The sequence below is a fragment of the Molothrus aeneus genome, chromosome 8, assembly GCF_037042795.1.
Source record: "Molothrus aeneus isolate 106 chromosome 8, BPBGC_Maene_1.0, whole genome shotgun sequence".
Classification (NCBI taxonomy): domain Eukaryota; kingdom Metazoa; phylum Chordata; class Aves; order Passeriformes; family Icteridae; genus Molothrus; species Molothrus aeneus.
This window is the reverse complement of record NC_089653.1, coordinates 1,539,152-1,560,000: the sequence shown is the minus strand read 5'-3', so window position 1 is coordinate 1,560,000 and position 20,849 is coordinate 1,539,152. Positions and strand designations below refer to the sequence as shown.

Sequence of the window (20,849 nt, the reverse complement as noted above, 5' to 3'; positions counted from 1 at the left end):
CAGAGAGCCCACCCTGCCCAGGGCCAGGGCCAGGGCAGCCAGAGCTGGAGCCAAGCTGCTTTCCTTGGGAACGGAGGATTCCCTCCATGTCCTACCCCAACATCCTCACAGAAGCACTGAACTGAGTCTCTCTTGTGGAATAGTAATAAATCTGCAGCCATGCCACCCTCAATGTACAGAAAAGCAGTTTTGAGCAGGACAACTGAACTCTGGAGTGTTTCCTCAGGCTGGGAACAATGCAGAAATCAGCTGGCAAACCTTGTGTCCAAAGGTTTTTGGTATTACTCATGATTTCTGTGATGTAGTTAGCAACAGTGATAAAGTAAATAACTTAATACTTCAGTTTGTTTAATTTTGGTCCCTAATGAATTTAAAAGGCATGAGAAAGTAATCATTTGTTAAGTGGGGGAACTTAAAAGCTAGGTTTTTAGAATGGGAAAATAAAAACCTTTCTCCTGCAATTGCTTTTCCACACAAGCTAACCATGACTGACTGTGTGACTCACACTGAAAAAATAACATAATCAACAAAACAGACTTGTAACAAGTTTGTGAAGCATTATGTAACACTGAAATGCAACAAGCAATAGCAACAGCCTCAAGTTGACCCAGGGAAGGTTTAGATTGGATATAATGAACAATTTCTTCACAGAAGGGACTGTCAGGCCTTGGCACAGGCTGCCCAGGGCAGTGGGGGAGTCCCCATCCCCAGAGGAATTTTAAAGACATGCAGATGTGGTGTTTAGGGATGTGGTTTAGTGTGGGCTTGGCAGTGCTGGGTTAATGATGGCTCTCAGTGATCCTAGAGGGCTTTTCCAGCCTAAAGAATTCTGTGATGCCATGGTCAGGTCCTTGGAAGCTTGCAGGGCCAGAGCACCCCTGAGCTCACTTCAGGAAGCACTCAATGTCATCAGTGCCAAGCATCCACCAAGACTCCCACATTAACAATGAATAATCTGCTTCAGCTGCAACACACAATGTCAGGAAAGAACAAAACCTACCAAACTTCTCCACAAAGCTCAACTGATCCCCACTGGCCCTGCTCTGCACTCAGTAACAGAGCATGAAGTGACAAGGCCACCCACTCCCTCACCTGTGTGTGAACACACCCATGGCTGGGACAAAAGGAGACACTGCCATGGGACACAGCCCCTGCACAGAGCTTCCCTGGAACACTCACACCTGGACACCCAGGGCCATCAGTACCATCCCTGCAGTTGCTCATTTGGGCAGGATGCTCGGTTATTTTGAGCATTTTTAACCCCAGGTTTGTCCATCCCTCTGGTGCTGTAGTTGTGCACCCACCCCACCATGCACTGCAGCTATCCAGGTGTCCTTGTGGGTGTCCAAAGGAAGGCAGCAACTCAAGTAATTCAATTTATCAGCTAGCCCAGAGAGTCTCAAACAGAATCTGAGAATATGAGCAAGCCTTCAAGGTGAGCCACAGCTAACTGAGACACAAACACAATCAACAGCTCTTAGGGCAAAACCCCACAGCTACATCTTTTTCTACAGCCACAAAGGTCTAGGCTTACCCACTTTTCTTACCAGAAAGCATGAGCCAAAAACTACAGCATATTTACTGAAGAGGTGCCTTATCCAGCAGAATTTGTTCCAGCAATTTAGAAACAAGTTCTGGGATAAACAAGAGAAGTTCAGATTTTTCACACCTTTGCATAAGAGGATAGTCAAGAGACAGAAAGGGATTCTAAAATTGCAGAGTACAAGAACGAGGTCAGAGCAGCAGATTGTCCAGCCTTATCCTGACCCTGAGCCTGGCTAACAGCAGTGCCATGGATGAGCAGCAAAAAAGGCACTGGGATGTGCAGATGGTTCTCAGTGAGGGCAGGCACCCTCCAGCCACCCACCCAACAGCTCAGGGGATGTGTTCTCTCCCAGCTTTTTAAGGATTTGCCTTTTCTGCATTTCTGCACTCATTTTTAAATCCATGCAGCAATTTACCACCCACTAAATTACCAGGAAAGCTTAAATGCAGATTATGTGCAAGAAAAACCCATTGCCTTTTCCTCCTGCATAGCTCACTCCTTGCCCTCTAGCTTTGATCCAGGATGAGCCTGGCTAAGACCCTGCTGTGCAGCTCTCCATGTCCCTGGGGATTTGGGAGAGCCCTGCTTTCCTCTCCCCTTGCCACCTGCCAGGCTGCCCAGCCTGCACCTGCCTGTCCCAGTCCTGCTGGGCTCTCTGGACATGGGGGACCAGACCTGGCCAGCCTGAGGGACAACACACTTTCCCCAGAGGCAGAAATATCATCCATGACTTCTCTGCTCCTCCCCAGTAGTTCTCAGCTGTTTGTTCTGCTGTTTCCATCACAGCTGATGTCTAATGAATTGTTATCTTGAGCATGAGCAGTGCTCCATCACTGTGTATATGAAACCACAACACTGGGTTTTTTTTGTGGGATTTTATATTTATTGAGTTTTTGCTATTATTTTAATGGCCATTTGTTCTGATGGCCATTGCAAGTCCTTCCTGCTCTTCATGATGCCTGTCCCTCCTCTTCATTATCCTAAACAACTTTTTATCATCAGCAGTTTGGCTCCTGTCTCCCACTTTTTTCAAACAATTTCTAAATGGTTTGCAATGAACAGCATCAGTAAAGTTACACTATCAATAAAAGCTGCTTCAGCTGTCCAAATGCTCGAGTTCTACTTCCTTGGCAGGAGCTCTAGAACAAGGAATAAGAACGCTGTGAATAAAAATGTCCTGAGACATAAGCCAGTCTATCTAAATTAGCACGTACACCACTTGTGAGAGTAGCTAAGAGTCAGCCAGCTCAGTGCACCAGATGCTGAATTACCACATGGATGAGAAATTACTTTCCAATTACCATCACCAGAAGAGCTGTGTTAACTTTAACATGACAGAAACCAGACACCACTAGCAAAGAGTCCAACATTTTAACTGTGTTAAATACACTCCTGTAAATTACTGGAGAAACTCCCCCAAAACAACAGAACCAAGAAAAAAAGTCCTTTTTAGGTATTTTTCATCTCCATGTGTTTCCACTGCAGTATTCCCTCCAGCCCATTCTGAATTTCTTCAGTAAAATAAACTATGTCTGCTTTGCAGGGTATAAGCAATAGATTTGAAAGTGAGAACATACTTTGATATTCCCTGTCATTTCCTGAAATAGAAAACTCATTTACAACACTGTGCCTTCAAGTCTTCTAACCTGCAGATTTTGCCTCTGTACAGAGTCAGTGTGTGGAGATGCCTCAACACAGGCCAAGACTCTACTAATTCCTTAATAATGAAGAATACAATTCCTTCCAGCAGTGCAGGGTGCTGTCCAAACCTGCTGCTGCTCTGACAGACAGCAGGACAAATGCCCAGCTTGTCACAGAAGTGAGTCTGCCCTCCTTTTCCCTAATTGCCCCTTAAACACACACTAAATCACATTTAAACTCTTTCTTACTGGAAAATGTCACAGCCTTTTATTCTCAGCATGTCTAAGAGATATTAAAATGGAAATAAGCTCCACTTTGCTGAATCTTCTCTCCTCAGTGCTAGCAGACGACATCAAAGAGTTGGCTCTGAACAGCTGCTGTCAATCCAATCCTGTGGAGCTCCTTAGTCATTTCTGCACCAGTATCACTGAGGTGCAGTATCTGCAACACTTTTGCAGCTGCTCCTGGCACTGGTGCTGCAGTGGTTACAGATGAGCAGATTGCAGCACACACAGGGGAAGTGATTTTTCTGCAACAAGAATCAATTCATGCCACCAGCACTGCAGAAGTGAGGACAAAACCCTCATCTCAGTTCCCAGGGCCCTTCCCCTCCTCAATCTTCCCCTTCTGCCACACTGCAGCCATGGAGAGCTGCACCTGGTTTGGTAGGGATGTTTGTTCAGAGGTCACATTGCTTTAAATAAAGCAGTGATAATATTAAAATTCTTGCTCCTTAATAATACTTAACCTTCTTTACCTTAACATAGCTTTTCTCCTTTATTTTTACTTTATTACTTCTACTTGAAGAACAACTTTACTTCAGATGATGTTACAAACGTTTCTGTCCAAAATAAACTCCTCTAGTTCTGTATTTAGCCAACAGTGAAAATAGTGCCTGCACAGCAACACACACTATCATAATGTGGTACAACACTATGGCAAGAAAGTGATGCTCTAATAAAACACCATGAAAAAAAGTGAAAAAAACCCCACCAACCACCCTCTCTCTGCTAAAAATAATTTCATTTAAGACTTCTCCTATGGAGTACATCACTTAATCCTAAAGACAGTTCAATAAATGAAATAAAAGCACGAAGTACAGCAGGCTGTTTAAGGCAGAATGGAACTGCACATCCCACTTACACCTGTGTCTAGGAGACAGTCAGGCCAGCAGAATTCACCTTCAAGTCTTTTGCAAATCTATTGTAACAACTCCCCAGTCATGTTCCAATTACATGAGAGCTTCACCATCCCCTGCCAAGCAGGGCTGCACCAGAACTCCTGAGCCCTGAAGTGCCAGGCAGGAACAGAAATAACCATCACAGAGCCATTCTCCTTCAATGGATTACTAATACTAATTAATAACTGACTGTACTGTAATAATAATAACAATATTGTTAATACTAACAGTAACAGAGAGTCAAAGCAGGAGTAACTTCTCCATTTCCTCACTTTCTCAGTTCCCACTTTCTCAACTCAAACCAAACTAGCAAACTGAAAAAAAAATCAGCTCTGCATCTATAGAACAGTTTATTGTTATTGAGTGTCACTCAGCACTTCACAAAATGCAGTTTCTGGCATTTGGTTACAAATTCCTACCGGTTCAGTGATCTAGAAAATCTTGATTATAACAGTGGGCTATCTAAGCATTACTTAAAAAACATTACTTTTAGTGGCTGATATCAGGTTTGCATTTGTACAGGACTGTAATAAGGATTTTTATGTTTTTATTCCACCCCTATTTTTTTTTATACAGCCTACTAATAAACAGCCAACATAAAAAAGTTTAGGATCTGTCAAGCTATAAACAAAAAACTCAAAAAAGGCAAACAGTCCACGAAAGAAAGAGCCTAAGAAACAACTTCCAAAAGGTATAAAAGCACCATAACACTCTATTTTCAAAGAAATTAGGGCTACCACCAGTGTAACAGAATCTAAAAGGCCAACAGATCATCCAACTGTTAATATAAACCCAAAAACCAAAACCAACCAACCAGCCAAACAAACAAACAAAAAAAAAACCAGGAAAAAAAAAGGCATTCAGAGAAGATAAGGCTCAGATGTTCACAAACAAGGAGTTTGGAAAGATTCCTATGTCAGAAAAGCTTCACAGGGGACACACAAGAATTTTTTCCTGAAGTTAAAGCCCTGACAGAAGTGGTTAGAGGACAAGCATAAAAAAACCCCACAAAACCCAAACCCCCATTCCCTGCCCCCAAAAAGCAGGAGTTTGCAAAGTTCAGATGATGCCCACAAAAGAAACTCAAGGATGAAACAAGTGCAGCATTAAATGTGATCTGCAGTTTTGATTTTTAACACCTTATTACCAGAAGATTCCCAAGAGGACTCAGCTCTGGAAAAAGCCCTGGAAGAAACCCCCTGAAGCCATGATCACATCAGCCTGGGCTGTCTGTGGGGGCAAGGCAGGCATCACTCAGGAATGCTGATGCACAGGGCCAGCTCCAACTTCCCAAATCAGCATTTCTGTGGCTCTGGTTTTGGACAGAGATGGGCTCTGAGCTGGGCATTACCATGCAGGAATGAGACTCTGGCAGAAGGATGGAAAGCACTATGGAAATGCCAAATCACTGCTCTGCAGCAGTGAAAAAGCAAAAACAACTGCAGGGAATGACTGGGAGTGGAGCACTGGCTGAAGTCATTACTGCCTGCATTGTAACTTCCAGCATAAGGGAACAGGAAGGAAAGGGAGAAGAAGATGACATTTATGTAAGGCAACTGAACACAAAAACACTGCCTCCAGCTCAGGGAAGCAAAAGCTGGGAATTACTGCAAACCAAGTGAGTCTTCTGGGAGGCATCTGCCCTGCTCTTCCACCTTGGTGCTACTGATCAGCCACAGAGACACAACATTGGCAAAAAGAACCTCAGCCTGGCCTGGAGGGCTTTTGTCATTTATTCTCCCTTTTTTTTTTTTTTTTTTTCCCAGAGCTGGAGCCTTAAAAATTGTATTGCAACTCCAAATGAAGGCACAAGATAGACAGCAATGATACCTTAGGTGATCCAAGTCAACATCCACTGAAATCAGGAGAAGGAACCCACAGGAAATGGATTTAATCCCAAATCTCAGCCCCCTGTGAGGTCAGCACTGATGGTCTTTGGCTTCAGTGCTGCAGGATGATGCCTACAGTGAGCTGCTCATGAACCACCCACTGATTCATCAACCCTTTCCCATAAACTGAGGTAACTGTGAATTTACCCTACCCAGAGCAGGAGAAAACCAAACCCCAGCACATGTGTTAGCAGCTGAAGCTCTTGAGGAAACAGTGGGACAGTGAATGCAGGCACCACTGGCTGTTCTGGGGATGCCCAGCAACACAAAACCTGTCCTTACACAAACAGGCTGCTCAGGGTGACAGGCAGTCACTGCAGACCTTCAGAGCTTCCTTTTCTCTAAAATACAACACAGCAGTATGATGAGCTGGACAAAGCACAAGAAATCCTAACAGAAAAGAAGGAAGCATCCACCTACCCCAGCAAGTGTCCCAGGATGGGAAGTTATTTTATTTTCTGACACACACCTGTCACCTACACAGATATCCACACATTAGAAATCTGTGGCAAAACTCTATTCATTCTGTTTTGACAAACCAATGAGACAACACAATTTGGGGTTTTTCCTTCTCCCCATCAAAGGTCAAGCAATGTTGCTGCTGCCTCATGCAGTGAAAACAATCAGAAGCTCATCCCCAGTCCATGTGTCAGCCTGACACCTACACACTGAACAGGCACAAGGTTTCCAACCCTGGGCAATAGTTACTGAAAATGTTTAACTAATAGGAGCATTTTGTTCATATGCAGAAGGGAAAAGTATCACCCTAAAATATAATACATTAAAAATGTATGATATTTTGTAAAAATAGAATGTATTGTAAAATAGAATGTATTGTAAAATATACAATACAAAATGTATTGTAAAAATAAAATGTATTTGTAAAAATACATCTCTTTTGTATAAAAGAGATGCTTGGTATTAAAAGAGTGAAAGAAGTAATTCTGCAAATTTATGGCAACCTGAAATCGAAGAAAAGAGTCTGTCCCAGAAGGTGTTTAATACACCAGGGTGTCACTTAAGAGAAAATAACTTGGGAGAAAATCAATATTGTGGAATAGAGTCATTAACAGAAGAATGTATGGACACAGGTATTTCAGAAAGCCTCCTTTAATTTTAAAATATTTCTAATAAACCAAAAAGATAAAATAACCTAGTGGAAATAGGGAAAATTAATTGGGAGAAATAGTTTAATGTGATCAACAGGTAAGTTCCATTCTTTTATCCTGTTTGCTTCAGCAGAGCTCCATCCCAGTGCTCTCAGCAGAGTCCCTGGGGACCCCTAAGGCAAGAGCAGAAATGAGTCTGTTCCAAAGGACACTGGAAATGAGTAAGTGCAAGTCCCTGTGCAGCTGCAGCTATCAAAGAGCACAGCAAACCTTTTCCAGACACTTTGAAACAAATCTCACCATCCAGTTTCTTTGCTTATAGCCAAAACCCAAATATGCTCCATAAAAGGATTAGAAGCAGCACTGCCTAGAAAAATTAATGCAACACATTAAGAATATCAACCAAAACATGCATCTTATACAAGATGAAACAGTTCTACAGCTGTCAGGGATTCCCTTTCCTCTCTTGTCCTGAGCAGTCATACACAACAGCAGACTTGGAAAAACATTCTTCCCCTTTAGGTGTGAGCCCACACGAGAGAAAGTCACTGCTCCCCAGAACTTCAGCTAAATGAACATTCAAGCTGTCTCCCAAACATTGGACATACAAGTGGTGAAAATCTAACTGGAGAGCAGGTCCCCCCAGCTTACACCAGCCCCTCCACAGGCACCCCCAGGGATTGCTGACTGTCACACTGCACACCCCCGTGGGCACCTCCAGCCATGCTCACAACCATCAATGCTGCCCTTTCTGCCTTACACAAAACACAGTATGCTGATACTGGCAACAGGAAAATCAAGGTAAGATTTAGGTTAGCTTTAAATGCCTTCCTCATTTTAGCTGCTCACAAGTCTGTGGTACAATTTTTAGCTCCTGTCCTCTGTTAAAACTAAGTGTTTTACTGAGCTGAAGCACTGAGAAAAATCTTTCCATTCTTTTTGGGTCACTTGCTTATGAAATTAGTTTAATTTTTTTTTCTTGGATACTGGATTTGGTATTAAATATTAACTGAAGCACAAGCACATATGTGATTCCCTTCTGAAAAAACAGTTTATGTATTGTGTATAAGAAACACATTTTGACTGTTCCAAGCACAAGCAGTAAATGTTTAACATGCAAATTCCCTCACACACAATATGCAATAACCTTATTTTGGCACACGGTTACAAACACTACCCTACCAACTGTACAGTTACCTCCAGTGTTTTTTCAATCAACTCTGAAATTCCTAAATACAGCAATACATTTTTTTTCTTTTAACAACCAAGTTCTTTCATTATTTTCCAAAACTCAGTTTACAAGATTTCCAGTCTACTTTTTACCTCCCTCAGTGGTTTCAGCAAAGATTAAGGACAATCAATTCTTTCCAAGCTCTCTCCTGGAGCTTGTGTCTGTTACCTCATTTCCTGGCTCCTATGAAGCAATGTGAGACAAGACTTTGGTGAAAACTATCATCATAACATTTACATTTTCAAATACTGAGTTCAGTTCCTCAAAAATAGCAATGAATCCCTTGGCATATGAGACTGAAATTCTACCATCACTCTCTTTTCTTCAAGTGGTCATGCAACTGAGAAGGGTTTTTAAAAACATTCCCAGATAGTTTTCCAACTCCCCCAAGCAACCATCTCTTCTTTTCTCTCTTTCCCAATGACATATTTCACAGAACACTCCAGCTCTCAGACACTCTCAGGGTGTTTCAACCCTTGTTCATCCCTGCTAGCTCTGTTAAGCCTCTCCCTTTCACACTCATTCAAACCACAGTACATAACACACAGCACCATACCTTACATTTAAACAAAAAAGAAAAAATTGTTTTCCTTCATCATTCAGGCAGACTTTTCAATCAATTAGAAATCAGATCTTTATTCAAGATCAGATTAGATTTGAGGTCAAGGACTACACATCATTTGAAGCCACACAAAACAACTTTATTGATTTAATATAAAAACTTACCCACTTGGCAATTGGACACCCCTGAGAGCTCTTTCCTTCCTTTCCTGTATAAACCACCACCTCAATTCTTACAGCACTTCCTTTTGCTCCATACCTGCATTGAAAAAAGTTCATGACTAAAACAAGCTACTATAGGCAATTTTAAAAGATGAAACATTTTCAATAAAAGATTAATGAATTTATTTTTACTTAGAACAGAAGAAAAACAAAATATTTATAAAGCAAAAAAAAAAATCCTTTTACTTTAAAACCCTACTTGCCAGAGTAGTTTTTGACATCTCTCTTCTGATAAACTTCTGCCACTAAGGAAATGTTATCTGCATATAAATCCTAGTGCAATCAGTCTCTATTATGACCTTGTTTCTTCCAGTTTGCCACAGCTTCTTTACAGGTAGGACACCAGAAAACCTTACTCTGCCAGCTGCTGATCTCTGTCCTTCCTATTGACTTCCAGGGCACCTCAGAACACACTGCACTTGACCTCCAGCCCTGGGCTCAGAAAAGACACACGAGTTTGGACCTGCAGTGCTCATGCTCACCTCATGCACATCTGAACAAGAAAACACTTCACAAATGAGTACTGACAAAAGTGCAATAAAGCAAAGCTAAACACAGCACTTCCTTTCTTATAGCTCTACTTCTTCCCTGTTTAGACAGTCAAAAATCCAATGACATTAAAAGCTGAATTTTCCTCACCTGTTCTCCATAATTTCTCTCACAGCAGCAACACTTGGTCCTGTCCCGAGGTGTGTGTAATAGGGGCCTTCATCTTTTTCTATAATTTGCTCTGCAAACAGGTAAAGAATACTATGTTGGCACATCCAAAATTTATTTACCCCATTAAAAGTAAACTTAGAAGCAGTTTACGGAAATGCCTTCTAATTCAATTAGAACACAAAGTTTGAGCCTGAATAAAGAGTATGACAGGCTTTTCTCCTCAGACACTTTGAAATTATTTTATGCTCCAATGATTCTGCTAGCATTTTTTTAGTGTTATAAAGTAAAACCCTAATTAAAGAATGCAAAACATTGCTGTAAAACTTTCATTAGAGGAGCTGGCATGTAGTGACTACATAAAATTCCCAATATCCTTGTTGGTAGGAACATTATTAATTAATTTCAGACAAAGAAGAATTGAGGGCAGTAAAATAAATTAACTGACAGTCATATCCTACAGAACAGAAACCATAACCCAGACCTCTAACAAGCCCTCTGTTGATTCAGAGCATGCAAGCCAAGGTGAAGATCTGCCTGCAGCCCATTTGCTGTGAGGCTCTGACCTGTCCTTCCCGCTGGGTGCCTCCACAGTGACCCCACAGCGCGTGTGACACCCTCAGCCAAGCCCTGTCTGCACAGCCCTCCATGCCCAGCTGGCTCTGGCATCTCCTGCTGCAACAGAGGCACCTGAGCTCTCCCATGTGGCCAGAGGTGTCAGGAGCCCTGGGCCTGGACTCTTCCAAGCCATCAGGACTGACAGTGGCAGGAGCAAGGCCACCCCCAGCTATGCTCTCCTGCTGGTCTAAGAGATTTTAAGCAACAAGAACAATACACTGGGACACTGCTGCCAGCCCACTCAGGTACAAACCAGTTCTAGACCATCAAATTCATGACCTGAAACAATGCAGGTAGGTGCATATAAAGCACAAGTCAGCAATAGCAGACAGAAAAACTCCCTTTCCTCCAGGTTTAAATTTAAGTGGAGGATTTAAACCTGCCAGGTGCAGTACAAAACTCAATTTTGCTGTGCTCTGCAGGCCCAAAGAACACCAAGCAAAAGTTGCAAAGAGGGGAAAGATAATTTCCTCCTGCCTTCTACTGGTGAAACACCAATTCTTGTGCAACAGCTGTCACATACACTTCCTCACATTAGAGGAAGCAACGTGAGCACACCTCCATCTGAAATGTACAGGCAAAAGTTAGCAAAACCACTTACCAACACAGTCACAAGTTGGCAATTCAGATTGTCCTTTTTTGGTAGGTGTGTCTATTAAATTTTTTGTAGGGGTATCAAGAAACTTCATAGGTGATTCAAGGAAACTGCTGAGCGTGTTTTTTGCTGGGGAACACCCTGAGTCGCCTGTGCTCTGGGCGTGGTCAGTACCCAATCTGGTTGATGTCAGAACGGTCACCTCACCCACACACTCCATATTCCTGAGAGCTTCAGCAGAACCTGGCACCTGGGCCCCAGCACAGGGAACAGGCAGCACCTGGCACTTCGGATCTACCTGCTGAACATGGGCTTTGTTCTCACTACACATCTCCTTAGCTCTCAGGTTAGACCGGTTAAAACTTGGTGGCAAAGGATGCGCCTGACTGACATTTGCTGTTTGCTGTACCTGAGAATTACATTTTTCTGTAAACATCTGTAGGTTTTCAGTTGGCCTTTTCAACAAGGATGCTGTTTTCAGCTGAGAACCAGCCAGAGGATTACGGGAGGACAGGTCGCTGTGTTGGCTACGTGCAGCAACTTCATTTTTCATTGGATCAGCACCTAGTGGGTCACTGGAGCCCACAGTTTTCATTTGCTCATTCACCACTTCACAGCCAAACAACCTGTCTTTTTTTTTCTCCTGTGGTGCCTCAGGTAAACACCTGTGGAATTTTATCTGTGCTTGTGGAAGAAATAATCTAGTTTTTTCTTGTGATGCTGAAGTATTTTGACTGAGCGCTCTCTGTACTTTGGTTCTCGGAGATTTTTTTTCAGATGGAGCTACCCTGGAGTCCTGTGGCATGGTTTGACCAAGCTTATGCAGTTTTGATGATATCCAAATGTCCTGCAATTCGCTATGCTGGCATGACAACAGCTCTAGCTGGTTTTGATTATTTTGTTGATAGCGTGCTTCTGGAGGCTTCTTTTTGTGTCTCGGTTTCCATGGCACACCATTTCCTTTCTTATTGGTTGCTTGCTTTTGCTTTAACAGTAAGGAACTATAATTACGCCTAAAAAATACAGATTCTTTTTTCTGCAACACTTCTTGGTTATATTTTGGCTGCCTCTCATGTGATATTAGATTAAGCAGTGATGCCTTTATGTTGTTCTTCTGCTCTGGATTTGCCTGGTTTGATTCAATCAGGGCTGCCAGTTGAGTTAGCTGTGCAGCCACATCCTCTTCATCCTGGCTGTGAATTCCTCCTTCTTTAATCAAAGAACCACCTTCCAATTTCAAATCACTACACGATGGCTTTTGCTCCAGCTGGCCAGGAGCTTCCAGGTTGTTCCCTGTATGCTGCACATCACATGAAGCACTGCAGAACCCTGTGAGGGTGACTGGCTCATGAGCACAACTTTTGTTGGAATCATATCCCGAAAACGATGCTGCACCAGATGTTAGGTCAGATAAAGTTTTGGTATCTCTTGAGGGTAACTGTAAATTATACATCTCCCCAGCTGGATTGGCAGGTTTATCACACAATTCAGACACTGAACTTTGGCCATTGTATAACACTGCCTTATTAGGGAGCTGCTTCTGCGAGTGAGTGCAGTGAGCCAAGAGCTGTTGCTCATTCTGTAAGTAAGTGTCTTTGATTTCTTGTAATGCAGAGGATGTAAAGGAGGATGAGATATCCCTTTTAAAACTGTGGAGCAAGTTGGAACTTGTTTCTCCTGTATGTTCAATACTTTCACTTTTAGCTGGTGAAGTTGTTTCTAAAGGAGCTTCAGATAATTGTGTTAAAGCTTCAATAGCTACAACCTGCTCCAGAGTTAAATTTCTGGTTTTAATCAGGGACAAGAAAGTGGGCTGGAGTGCAGTATTCTCAGGCTGTGTCTCCACACTTGGTACTGTAAAGCCATCCTTCCCTAACTGCAGCTCCCCTTCAGGCAGCAGAGGACAACACAAGCTTTCTTGCACATCCAAGCTGGAACCTGTCTGCAAAACTGACTGATCAGAATACTCAGAGATGCTGCAGGTGCAGTTTTCCTCTTTCATTAAAACATTCCCTTGGTTTTCTGGGTGAACACAGCCAGTGCCACTTGTCAGAGTGCTTACTATGTTATTCAGAGTGCCACCCGTTGGCCATTGCATGTGGGAGCTGCTTGTCAAGTCTGTCCGTTCCTCTGCAGGTACATTGTTCAGGGAAGCAACTACTTCTGGTGGTGAATAATGCAGGGTGTTGATGCCATTTCTGATGGTGTGCACCAAGGGTTTTTTTGGCTCAGGGAAGGGGCAGGGAGAGGCTGCCCCGTGGCTGTGCTCGGCGTGGTTCAAGCGTGGGGTGCCCGTCACGGCTGCGTGGATGTCCCCGTTGACGTGGGCACCAAAGGATGGCTTCTCAGCATGTGCCCACTTCTCTGCTTCCAAGCCAGTCATGCTCTCCTTCTCCTTACACTGCACATGTTCAATGGGTACTGCTTGCTTTGTCTTCACCCTGTATTTTTCACCATGACCACATATACTGCATTCCATGAGTTCTGGTCTGCGGCCATTTACTGCTTTGTTTTCTAAATTTGCCTATAAAACAACAATAAAAAACCCTTGTTGTAACAGCTGTTCAAAGCACATTAAAAATAAGAAGCTTCATATTTAAAGCAATTAAACCCTACTTGGACAGACACAAGGAATATCCTAATTAGGCACAGACATTGGAAAATAAACAAAACAGGAAGTTATAAAATAACCTGAAGGCTAAAGACCCTATCCATTTTTAGAGCTATTTTTCCCCACTGTTGAAGGACAGAGGAGGAAGGGAGACTAATGAAATGAATAGTCAGATAAAGGATGTTAGCATTTAGAATGAAATGTAAGCATTCCATTTTGAATTAATTTGCATGAGCAGATTAAAAAAGGGTAAAAAAATTACGTTAAAAGTAAGACTGAAATCCAAGGGATTAGATTACAAAGTTCAGCAGTAATTTGGCATAATCACATTCATTTGGCTAGACCCATTAACTAGCTTAACCAACACCACTTGGTTGGATACTTTAGCTAATCCTGAAAACCAACCATTCTTGCTTCAAGCCCTTAAATAATTACAAACCTTAATTTCATTAAGCAGAAATTAATAGAAAGCCAATTTACATCAGTTCACTTGGAAGTTACTCTTTAAACAGTTGTTTAGCTTCTGTATTTAGATGGAAATTTCCAGGTTTCTCCACAGTCTCTCATGTAAGCTATTCAAAACTGTATTTTAGTAAATGCTACATTTTAATGTTTTGTTAAATATGTTCTTTATCTTCACTGATATTATACAGTGGTTGAAGCAATGTCAAAATCTAAATCTAGACAGAATCAGAATATTGTGCCCTGGAAAGAAAATATATATATATATATATATATATACACACATACTTTAAGATAGCATTATGGATATGAAGTAAGGAGTTATACAAAGTAAAAAGAAAACTAATTAAGGCAGAAACTCATGCAGAACAGTAAATAAGGCAGGAATCCAATTTTTCTTACGCTATTCAGATTTTATTAATATTAAATTTCCTTTAAAAATAATTTTGAATCACAGTAGATAGTGCTGTTCCTTTATCTGATTTAAGAGTTCTTCAGTCCCCTGTAACCTTAAGCTATACTTAAAAGAAAACCAGGACTGCTTTTCAAATCAAGTATCAGCAACATGGGGCTAATTAATCCTGGGCAGGCACAATACCTCACAGTGCCCAGAAAATCCCACCACTATGAACCATTCAGTTAACTCAGAGATGGTGCTGTGCTCATACCAACAAAGGCATGGACTTCTGACAAAACTGGGGAAAATAAATGCAAAATAGATTTATGATTAATTATAACCATTGAGATGGAATTGTCACAAACCCCCAGACAAAACAAAGCAGCTCCATCTGGAGCTCAGTGGTCACCTTGGAACTGATAAAACACAACCCCAGGAATCCACAGCACATCCTAGATGTTCTGAGAGGCATCCTAACTTCTCACAAAATGTGTAAAAACATGTCCAACACCTGTGCAGCTAAGTCAGTATTAGACACACAAAGATTCCTTATTAATGACTTTTCAGCAGCCCCAGATCCTCACTAATGGTCAGTGAGCTGGAGCTCCTCTGGTTCCTGGTGATTTTCTGTGAGTGATTCCCAGACTCAGGAGGGCACTGAGCACTTTCTAAGGGATCCACAAAAACTGAACAGGTTCCACCATTCTATCACTGGCAGGGGTAAATGCATCACACAGGTCTCTGTCACTGTACCAGAAAATATGTTAAGGGTCCACCATAAAAGAGTAAAACCCCACAATTCTATACCTGCACAAAAGCTGAATTGCAATTGTCTTAACTTCAGAAAGAAGCAGAATTGTTGTTCTTTCTTAAGCAAAAGTACATCTAACATCTCTACCAATCTAGAAGATTCCAAACCATGTAAAATTTTTATTAAAATTATTTAATCAGACAATGAGGAGGCTGTGGACATAAAATCAAGTAGATGAAAACTAATTCCCCATCAAGTGCACATTTTCAACACAACACCACATTTTGTATTCCATTCATCATTATAGGAATTGTTCACTACATTGAAGAAACTAATAACTTAAGTCTGGTAATTTGGGAGTAATAAGAGGCACAGGGAAGGAAGAGGCTTCATCCACAATTAGCAGAGATGAGAAGATCTGATACAGAACCCACTGACAGCACTCAGTACAAAGTGTCACCACAGTCCTCCCAACTAGCCTGTTCCTCAATAAAATAAAATACTTTATCTGATCAAAAAGCACTGCTATGCTCAGAAATACTCAGCATATTCCATGATCTGCTAGAACTGCACAGGTAGAGTGCTGTGTGCCTACAGAACTCCAGTGATCCCAGCAGCAAAGGTAGAACTGATTAAAAAAATAAATTCTTCATACTTCATATTTTCCACTAACATTACTAGAAGCTGCCCACATGCAATGAGGAAGAAAAAAAACCCAGATGAATCATATCACTGGCATGAGTTAGTTATTTCATATTCTATTTTTCCACATGAAGACAAAATATTGTCATTGAATCAGCTGTTATTGTTTTAATTAAACTCTGCCTTGGGAGCACTGTGTTGCTTTATCTCCTCTTACTGAACTGCAGTGGATACTAAAAGATACATTTCTTTTCCCTCACAAACAGGAAAGGCCCCTGGATAGTCTGTTAGCATGTGAAGTCAGTATTTCCCACCCCAGAGAAGTGCAGACACACTACCAGGGACAGAGCTCATTTGATTCTTCCCCTCGAGCTAGGAACAATCAACCCTCAAGTCCTGAACCTGCAACAGGACTTGAAAAACCCAGTGAAAAGTACAGACAGGGATATCACAACCCCGAGCACAGTGATAACATTCACAGGAGGTAAGCACAGATGTGATCTGGTTCTGAGGCTTTTACAAATGCAATGAACAGCTGAAGAATAAAGCAGATCAACAGCAGCAGTTTCCTCTCTCATTAAGGAGAGCTCTACTCTGCAGGAGACACGAGGCACTAACAAATCATGCTCCAGCTCAGGCTCTGAGCTGCTTTGTGCCATTAGGACAGGAAGCACAGAGCCTCTGTGGCCATGTTCTACTGAACTTCAACCAAACACTGTCTCGTATATATACACACAAGAATTCCTCTGTGAGCTAATGCTGCCAGCACACACCAAGAGCCACTTACAGCAAATCAATTGACATTCTGAAGTTGGATTTACTATTAAAACTTCTCCTTCAACACATGATGCCCCTGAGGTAACGCAGAATTCACCAACTCCCCATCAGAAGGCAATGTTTAAGCTAGCCCAAAGATAAGTCCAGATCTGAGCAGCAAGCAGCCCATTGTTTGTGTGTCATTTCAGAGCTCCACAGTGATAACAACACACACTTTACTGAAGGACACCACCACCATCAATTACTCTCATCAACAAGAAATAACAGATGATGCCTTGTCCAACTACTGATAAAATGCCTCATCAAGACAAGCAAGTCTTGATGAGTTACACAACAATTAGTGCCGAATCCCCCAACCAGCCCTCCCTGTAAGATTCTGCTCAGGTCCCATGTGAACCCAGTGCCCAACACAGCAAACAATACTTGCACCCCCTGCTTGTGCCAAAACTGAGATGACCCAAAAGACAGCTCTTCCAGGGTCACAACATCCATCAGCACAAAGGATGAGTGGGTGAGAAGCCCCTGCAAGCTGCAGGGCCACGGGTAAGCCTGGATCCTGCTGCAGTGTCTGCAGCCACACAGCCAGCCCCACATGTCCCTCCAAGCTGGGACAGAGCTGGCAGCTCCTCAGAGATCCAAAACCACAATATACTATAAGTGCTGCTTCAGAAAAACTGTTTGGAAAAGGCCCCAAATGTATTTAATCTAACATTCAAACAAGGATCATGGTCCAACAGTCAGGTATCACTGCCCCACCAAGAGGCAAGAAAGCACCACCCAGCTGACCAGCAGCAATTCACTCTTCTGTCATTTATTCCTGCTCTCTGCTCCCTGGTACATGTAGAAATTCATGCAGAAATTCAGCAGAATCGAGGACCTGCACTGGACAGGACCAACAGACAGATGATGCCCTGAGATAGGGAGATAAGACATGGAGAGGACAGGCAACAAGGAGAGGCAGCTGCTCGTGCCAATGCTATGTAGGAAGCCATGCACTAGTTAGAACAGACAGATAGAAGGGGAATGCTGTGGAAGCTATAGGTCACCTCCTGAATACAGCTACATTTTGTTCTTGGATTTTTTTTTTTTTATTTATTAAAGGCAGATACAGTAATACAACTAAGAATAAGCTTCTATCTCTGACCACATGACATGTCTGACTACTGCAATAATGCAGATAGCAGCAGCAAGGCTGCAGCAGGAGCAGGGTGCCCAAGCAGGCTCCCAAAACAGAACAGCAGAGTAGGGGCCAAGCTGCAAGCTGGGGAATATTCCCCATCAATCTTACCACAGGAATAAAGCAGGTACCAGCACACTGTGTAACTGTGCACATGAAGGAGTCTCTCAGGGTACCACACTCCTGCAGGGGCTCAGCTAAGGCACATTTTCTGTAACTATTAATGCACAGAAACAGATTGGGGATCTTTGTTAATGTAACACAGCCTGACTGTACAAGGGGCTTTGTTCTGCAAGAGAGCAGCATTCACAGATGGCACTGAGGGACAGCACAGGACTTGGCAAAAGATTGTGGGCAAGTTTTACCAGAAGCTGATTTATACAGAAACCCAGAAGAACAAGAGGTTCTGCAAATCTGGAGAAAGGAACCTGACCTGGGGCATGACATTCAGGCTTTCCTGGAGGTATCCCACTCACTTCCAACTTCCCTGAGTATCAAACCACCCACTCACCAACTTGAGCATCACAGCAAGGCAGCATTTCACACTGGACCCTAGTACAGCTGAAAAGTCTGCTCTAGCTGCTGGTTGCTTTTATTTCCATATTTGTAGCCACAACAGCAGAGAACATTCTCCAAGCTGCAGCTTAGCTCTCCATTTTATCTCCATTTAATCTACATTTATATTCTCCTTGCCATGTTCTTCAAATACCAGCCAACCTCCCACCAGAAAAGCTCCTTATTGTCTCTTTCCAGGAGGAATTAGCACATTATGGCCCCAAAGTCTTTATACCTTTACTCTCTTCCTTTTCTCTCCTACACCACTACCAGAGCAGAGCCCTCCCACCCACCTTGTGCAACAGCTTCAGTGAGACTGCTTAGTTCTACAGTATCAGACCCCAAAGGATACACTTACTACAAAATAAAAACTGCAGGATACTAATTCTGACTGTAAAGGTTTCAAATGGTGGCTCCCATAGAAATGTATTTATTGAATGACTACTTGGAAATGGGCTCTCTCAGCCACAAACTCAAATTGTTGTTTCCATCAATTCCTATATCTATCTTGCAAAAGCTACAAACAGGAGCAAGAAAAAACAGGGTGAAGGACACCCCATTCTCCTACACAGGCATCCAAGAAGTGGATTTGTTAAGAAAGAAAAAACCCCAAACATTACAGCACTTTTTCTGCCACAGAAGCAAATATAAACAAACAGCTTGCCTGGTCATTTTTGTTTTCCTTGGGTTTTGGGTTTGGTTTGGTTTGTTTTTTACTGGTGTTTTGAATTATTCAATCATTTGTCATCAACATTGAAACCAAGCACTCAAAGAGACCCTGGCAGCTCTGGAAAACATAGCACTCAATTAAGCCAGAAAAGAAAAATGATACAATCTGCAACAATATGTATCCCTGAGAGAACTTTCCCCCAGTGTGCTTTAGCTCAAAAGCCGAGATGAAAGAATTCCAGTCTCAGAATTTCCCCACCCTAGCTAATGTCTCTTGTGGTTCACTCATTTATGAAACCATCAGCACAGTGTTTAGGAAGTGCTGCCTGGCCCTTCCCTGCCAATGGAGAATCACCACAGTGCTCAAAGAGGGGCTTCAGGGAGCAAACCCCAGCCATGGGCAACCTCCTTAGCAACAATCTGAAAGAGCAGTCAATTCATACCTAGAAAAACAGCAAATCTGCAAAGGCAGACATGATGCTTCAGAAATTAAGCTGCAGGCCAGCCACTTCACTCCAGCTAGAGAGACACTCTGTGTTCAGCAGAGCCATGGGGCTGGATGTACAGAAGGCAGGTTTCTACCGTGGAAAGCAGTGCCTCCAGGAGGACATTCACATGGGCAACCATCAGCTCACAGTAACTATAGAAACTCCTGCACAGCTTCGTGGCTGAAAGGGTTAGTTAGATTCTTGGGTGCATAAATAACAATATAATTAGGAAAAGAGTGGTTACTTTCAGTGCTGCACTTGGCACTTTTGCACCTGCTGGCAGAATAAAGCATCCTGTTCTGGCATCCCCAATTCAGGCCAGACATTGATATGCTGGAGAGGGCTCCCAGGACCACAAGAATGACAAAGGATTGAAACATCTTGAAGTGAAAGCCTCAAGTTCACTCTCTACTCACTCTCTCCAATTTACCAAAGAGAAAGAAAATTGAAAAGCCACAAACTCCTGCTCAGTCCATGTGGAAAAGAATGCTGATAACAGAGGGCTCCTTGTTCTAGTATACAAAAGATTAACAAGACTCAATGACTTTAAGTTAAGGCTGGAGAAGTCTGGCCTTGAACTATGGTGCACTTTTTTGCAACAAGACAGAGCAAAGAGTTTTTTAAAGCATCTTGTTAGATGTTTGGATGCACTTTTCATCCATGAGCATTTTCAAATTCAAGTTCTTTCAGCTATCTTTTCAAAAATTTATGTTTAAGCCAAATAAAAGGATACAATCTTACAACCTCCCAGCACAAGAACAAGTGTTCAAAGTGGTCTTTCCTGGGTTCACCACATGAGAACCAAACTGAGACAATTTCTCTTCAGGTTCAGTGCAGTAAAGATCCAAACTGTTGAACTAAAAACATAACCTTGCACAGTTCCTGTAATCTAAGCAGGAAGATATTCAGCTCCTTCATTCAGGACCACAGTCTGTGCCCCATCACCTGTTGTACAAGCAATTATATTATTTACAAGTTACTACATGTTGGTAGCAGTTCTCACACCAGAACTGCTAAGGACACACAACACCATTCTATCCTGGTTTTAAGGCTGATGAGGGGCCACAAGAT

General features: G+C 42.4%; 1 protein-coding gene across 1 annotated transcript in view; it reads right to left on the bottom strand.

Annotated features, from left to right (window-relative positions):
• Positions 1-20,849, bottom strand: part of TET1 (tet methylcytosine dioxygenase 1) — a 59,743-nt gene that overhangs the window by 22,434 nt on the left and 16,460 nt on the right. Inside the window, exons 3-5 of the mRNA XM_066554588.1 lie at positions 11,256-13,773; positions 10,019-10,109; positions 9,323-9,416 (exon numbers count right to left, since the gene is read on the bottom strand). Of these exons, the coding sequence (XP_066410685.1) occupies positions 9,323-9,416; positions 10,019-10,109; positions 11,256-13,773 (2,703 nt within the window). The remainder of the gene's footprint in view (positions 1-9,322; positions 9,417-10,018; positions 10,110-11,255; positions 13,774-20,849) is intronic.